The 6,464-nt window shown below is 34.1% G+C and overlaps 1 protein-coding gene across 1 annotated transcript; it reads left to right on the top strand.

The window, feature by feature from the left end:
• The first annotated feature begins 4,283 nt into the window (after positions 1-4,283).
• On the top strand, positions 4,284-6,142 carry LOC141686368 (uncharacterized). The gene is made up of 4 exons (XM_074491406.1): positions 4,284-4,644; positions 5,716-5,774; positions 5,836-5,874; positions 6,101-6,142. Exons 1-4 carry the CDS (start codon positions 4,284-4,286, stop codon positions 6,140-6,142), a joined length of 501 nt encoding a protein of 166 aa, XP_074347507.1.
• The last annotated feature ends 322 nt before the right edge of the window (positions 6,143-6,464 follow it).

Genomic DNA, 6,464 nt, shown 5'->3' with positions numbered 1-6,464 from the left:
ACTCACATACACACAGGTTATATGCTTGGAAACATTATCAAATAAATCATTTCCACTTATCTACCTGACGGGGCTGGCGCACAAAAAGCCTACGGAACTCACGAGCGTTCCTTACCCGCCTAAGGACAGCAGTCCTGGTCTGATCCATGCTGGTAGTCTGTTGTGATATGATATATAAAAGCAAGGGTGAGCATTAAAGCTCAGCAAGGTATATATCCCCATATTTAAGTATGTAAGGATAAATAAAACCAATAATTATACTTTGTATCTCCAAAGCGTTCTGAAAGTTTATATGCTTATCAAATTTATAATATTCTCAAAATCAACTACAATAGTATATCCAATGAATACTTGTATTCATCTCTTTCTCAAAATCATTTTATACTCGTACTCATTTTATTTCAAAATCTCAAGATGTTACTCGAACCAAGATTCTCATATGGGTGTGATATATATTCGTCAACATCCCAATTTAAAACTCAGCCTTATCGGCAGATTTCACAAATGGATTTGATATATAATCATCAACATCCTTATTTAAACTCAGCCTTATCGGCAGATTTCTCAAATGGATTTGATATATATTCATCAATATCCTTGTTTAAAACTCAGCCTTATCGGCTCTCTGTTGTATATTTCACAACAGTTTTTCCAAAATGGAAGAAAGGGACTATACTGGAATAAAACACGTATCGGTGATCAGCCGAATACGAAATTTTCTCTACTAGTAGAAGGAATATAAACCTAGCCGCCTTTGGGCTCATCAAGACACTACACGGTGGTTTCCCATTGCCTTGCAAGTCCGAAAGTCAATGGTCACATAGACCATATAACCGTACAATGCGCCACTCCACGCTTGCATAATGCGCCACTCCGCACTTGGTCACTGCCCGATACCACTCCGTGCCGGGCATGCCACATTCCAGTCCCAAAACAATTATATCTTTTGCTCAAAATCCTTTTTCGAAGGAATAGGTCGTTAAAAGTTGACCTCTAAATAAGATGATTTATTCATCACTTTTAACTCGATTGATCTTTGGGCGTTGTCGAAGTTTTGAATTTAAAATCATTTTCAAATCCCTATTTGTAGTAGGGTGACACATATATTACTCACTTGTTCTTTATTGAACGAGTAAGCAAAACTCTTATGCTTCTAGACTAAGTTCCCTAAGGTTTTGATACGTTTCAAATGATTAATCTCTTTCAAGATTTTATGAATAATTTAGAAAGTACCTTTGGGAACTATGTCTATTTTTAAATAAGTTTTTAGAAGTCCGAAGATATTAAATATCTAAGGTCTCATAATAATTTAAGAGGGATTCAATGAATTGATAAAATCTTATAAATAAAACATCTCTGTATAAGGTTCAATGAATTGATAAAAACCTTCTATATAAAATATCTCTGAATATGATTCAATGAATTGATAAAATCTTAAGTACAAAGTATTTCGAATTAAGGTTCAATGAATTAATAAACCTTAAATACAAAATATTTCTGAAATACAAAATATTTCTGAATGAGGTCCAACGAATGGAGACACCTTAATCAAATAATCAAAACAGGGTTTGGTATCCTATAATTGCTCTTTGAATAGTTAAATCTTTATTAAATAACGTGAAATGATTTATAAACTATTCAGTATATTTTTAAATACTTTCTGGATATTTAATAATCCCTTAAGTGTCGCTTTATAAAATAATCAATCAAGTAAGGGTGTCCCTTAAATGAATAAACCAATATTTCTCGAAGTGTAAGTCAAAATCTCAATCGTTCGCTTGATATCTATATTACGCGAAAGGTACTTTATTTATGGAAATAGAAATCTTTCGCGTCCGGCTCTCTCCGGAATTAAATCGCTATTAAAATATCTCCAACTCCCATTATCATATATTATATTTGAAATACATTTCAATTTCTCATACTCGTGTAAAACGAAATTTGTTTTCGTAACAATCGCATAATTCGTATGCATTGATATCATAGACAAGCATATATATTTGAAATGTAAATCATGGCATCAATATCACAACAGTATATATAGCATGGATAGTATGAGATAGGGTTTCAAAAACTTGCCTCGAGTAATCGAAGTGGTATGGTCTCTGGTGTTTGGTTGGCGATCTATAAACAAGAACCAACGGTCTAAGTTAGTACGCGATTAACGTCTCGCTTTTATTAAGCAACTTTCGCAACTACTCAAGTATAACGAATCTTCGATCGTCACATTCTCAACACTTATATTCTCACTTTATAACATGGTCGAGTTTTGAAATCGATCGTTCGCTTTAGAAAGTCCATTTCGAGTTTTAAGCTCGAACGTGAGAAAACGCGCGTCAAAACTAGGTTTTTATGCGTTTCTCGCTTGCGCTCACTTTACCAAAACATTTTTATAAAATCGAAAAATTAATATTTTCTCAAAATTCTTTTTGTACAGTCTTCTCTACTGTCATATCCATTTTTTATAAGTTTTCCAGAATCTCAGAATTATTTTAAGTCCTTCAAAATTACCATGCAAGTGGACTTAAGTGTAGTTGGCTAATCGCAGAAATGTTTTACACTAAAACGACCATAACTCCTAAACCGTAAATCTCCTCATGATTATCTACGCATGTAGAGAAACTGCAAAACAATATCTATCTATTCATGGCCAGTGGTTTTCAAATTTTAACCATTTTCATGGCCGAATGTCCTGCAGAAAACAGATCAAGTGCAAGAATGCCCAAACTCAATTTCTACTACTTGATCTTAACACAATCACTACCTATAACCATCATAAACACAAGTACTTCTCAAGATCCACCCACATGAACCTTATATGCTCTATCTAGTACCACATACATGGATTACAACTCAACATCTCAAGCCTTTAGCAAGAACATAATCAATACAAACTCAAACAAACACAATCCTTTGGATCTTAACACTACAACAAACATAACTCTTAAATCCAACCATAAAACCTTAAAGGGTTGGAAGTTATACCTTCTTGGACACTAGGAAGGTTAGTTCTAGGATGATTGAGGCTTTGTTTTCTTAGAAAACACTTAGAAGGGCTAGATCCTTAAGAAACAAAACCAAGAAACAAGTTAAAATTTCGGAGTAACCTTTCTGCACCTCATTCAAACATTTTTATAAAATTGAAAAAAATTAATTTGAGGCTGAAATTTGTTACGAAGCTTACCCATGATATAGAGAAGCTATGGTAAAAATTTCATGATATTTGAATGAGTATATTTTGAGTTATGAATTTTTCTTTCTCCCTTGCTCAGAAAATCCGAACTGCTGGACTGAAAAATGGGAGAGCTTTAAGTGAGGGAAAAGGGGTTGTTTTCTTTTGTGGCTAAAGTGTGGGAGTGTATAATGAATATATGGGATGTATGCAGCAGATTTGACAATAATTTGGCAAAGGTATGGGTTGGTTTGATTGTGTGGTGAAGTGAGAAAAGGGAGAAGTATGGCTTGTGTACTTGTTTGTCTCCCATCACTATTCAACACTATTCCACTAACTATTCTAGTTAGCTTCTAATCATCTAGTTACACTCCTAACTACTAGTTAGGACTTGGTTATGCATGACCAACTTGCATGGGATTTAATTTCTCATTCGTTTATTTATCGTAAACGCAATCGTCGTTCCATTCCGATAGTTTCCACGTATAACGACTTGTTTCGTAGAGATTTCTTTTATTGCTTATAATCCTATAACCAATTCAATTCCTTCTCTTGATCATAGAAACACCTTGATATATTATTTATTTCACGTAGTATTCCCGGTTCTACGCCATTCTTTACGGATACGAAAACACGTAGTATAATTGTGAATCTTCGAATTTCGTCGGCTTTTACATTCACTTATTTTCCTCGATAAACAAGAATATGATCTCGGATTCTCAAAATTCCACTATTCATTTTATGATGATCCCCATACGTATTAATTAATTAGCTCAAGTTACTATTCACAAAAGTTTTAAAATATTACAAAAATCAGGGTTCTTACAGAACAACTACCTCATTTATTCTTTGATTGTGATTATGCAAAAGCATGTTGGCAAATAATGAACTTGTCGTATCACATAAGGGAGATTGAATGTGCTTCTACATGGTTACTCGAAAGGCTTAGCACTGAAACGGGGGATAAGCTGATTAAGACGGCTAAGGTTATATGTGGAATATGGTGGGCTCGAAATAAAGTGTGTGGGAGGGAAAGATGATAACGCCTGAGTTTGCGATGGCTTGGAGTTCGAAATAAGTTGAAGACTGGAGGGAAGCCCAGAAACGTCGAATGCAGCAAGATAGTACCAGGAGAGGCAATGCTAGTCTGCCAGACCTGAGGTGGGTGGCTCCGGCTCAGGGAACTCTAAAGATATACGTGGATGCTTCTGTCATTAAGGGAGCAAATTTCTTCTCAGTAGGAATGGTAGCTCGAGATCATCAGGGGCTATTTATGCGAGGCAAAACTATGAAGTTTGCAGGCCAAGTCTCGGTGTTGGAAGCTAAGATGGTGGGTATACTGGAAGCTTTGATATGGTTTAGTGATCTACCAGACCAATCTATCATTGTGGAATCAGACTCGATGCTGAGTATCCAGGCTATTACCAAAGCGGAGCACAATCAGCTGGAAATAGGAAACCTCATTGAACAATGTTGTTCTATCCTCAGAAACAAGATTAAAGCTTCAATTATTTTTGTTAGAAAGCGAACAAGGTAGCCCATTTGTTGGCTAAACTATCTTGTACGATTAATAGCTTTGTTGAATTTCCGTCTCCTCCATTGTGTGTGTTGGAGACACTATTGTCGGATGTTTATTTTTAATGATATTGTTTTGTTATTCAAAAAAAAGGGTGTGCAAGAATAAATTTAGGGTGTGCATTTATCATTGTCCTAAATATTTTGGTTCGATTTTGCTTATCCCTATAAAAATCAATCAAAAATTCAAAATATCCCAACTATCCTCTTGGTCACGAGTTCGAATCCCACGGGAGGAGAATTTATGATCATTCCTCCTGAGTCAGAGTTTGTGGCTTAAATGCGGTTTACCTTGGTTCACGTGGTTTGCAGGCTATTGCGTGAGCCCGTAGGGTTTACCCAATGTGCACCCGAAAGATAGCGGCTGCGGGTTAACTACGATAAAAAAATATCCTAACTTATTTGTTACATTATTTTGTAACTTGTTATGACTAATTTTATGTAGACTCTTTTATATATAGTTAATGCTCCTCCCACTCGAAAACTTATTATGGGATTTAAGTGCCCGTTTGAGAAATCTAAAAATAAGTAACTTATGACTTAAAACGAATAAGTGATTTACAAGTGATAAGTAGATAAATACTTATAAGTTATATAAGTGTTTGGATAATTTTACTTGAAAGTCGGAATTTTTTTACTTAAATGAATGAAAAATAAATAATTTTTAGATACAATTATCTTAATTTGTGAATTTCAAATTAGAAAAACATTTATAAACATATATTATAAAATTAAAGTTAATAAAAAATGAAAAATCAAAATAAGTTGAGAAAAATTATGTAGTTACTAACATTTAACTTATCAACTTTCAACTTATAAGTTGAGTCGACAAACACTCGTTGATAATTACTTACAGACTTATAAATAAATAAGTCACTTATTATTCGGTGCCAAACAGGCTCACTGAATCGACAAACACTCATCAATAATTACTTACTGACTTATAAATACTATTGGGTGCCAAACAGGCCTAGTGAAACGACGAGGAGTAGGAGCACTTTTGTATGCACCTTCGTACCACCCTAGCGTAAAACTCTTTAACAATCATGATAGTCTCAGTTCATTAACCTGTTTTTTCTTTTCTTCAGCGGATACATGCATGGGCAGCTTCTGAAGCTGTGCGACTGGTACGATCGTATTGGGCCCCCTGAGCTCCGGAGCCCTAATAAATATTGCATGCTTGTAATGCGCACATGTATTATTGATACTTTTTTTTGCTAAATTATTATTGATACTTAATTTAGTATTTAGTTCGGAAGTTGTTTTAACTCTCCTATTTCTTATTTAAAAGATACTTCCTCTGTCCATTTCAATTGTTTACAATTTTCCCTTTCAATTGTTTACAATTTTCAGGGAGTGTGCGACACGTATTTTAAGGTGCAAACTTTTTCATAAATGTAAATAATTGGAAGAGACTGAGTGATTATTAATCTGTTATTAATTTGATTGTGTTTATATTCTTAGTTTAGTAATTTTTTTTTCAATCCCAACAAAAAAACAGTTATAAAACTAGTTTTCAAAGATCATAACCTTATTTTTCTTAAAGAGCTCCAATCTTGTTTTTTGATACCGGAAGATCACGTAAGAACTACTTGTACTAGATTTCACACGCTAACAACCTTCTCTCACACATTTATGCTAATATTTCGATTAAATTTTGAAAATTAATAAAATCTTCGCTTATAATAATAAAAATCCACTTTAAGGGCCCCTAAAT

The sequence above is a fragment of the Apium graveolens genome, chromosome 9 (genome assembly GCF_009905375.1).
Source record: "Apium graveolens cultivar Ventura chromosome 9, ASM990537v1, whole genome shotgun sequence".
Lineage (NCBI taxonomy): Eukaryota > Viridiplantae > Streptophyta > Magnoliopsida > Apiales > Apiaceae > Apium > Apium graveolens.
Note: the sequence above shows the minus strand (reverse complement) of the source record. Positions and strands in the feature narration are given on the sequence as shown.

Bases quoted from the DNA above. Each gene is read 5' to 3' on its own strand.
- LOC141686368 (XM_074491406.1), top strand. From the start codon at position 4,284: ATGCAGCAAGATAGTACCAGGAGAGGCAATGCTAGTCTGCCAGACCTG. The intron at 4,645-5,715 runs GTTGTTCTATCC...GGTGCCAAACAG, and splicing joins AGGAAACCTCATTGAACAAT to GCCTAGTGAAACGACGAGGA. The intron at 5,875-6,100 runs GTACGATCGTAT...TACAATTTTCAG, and splicing joins CTTCTGAAGCTGTGCGACTG to GGAGTGTGCGACACGTATTT.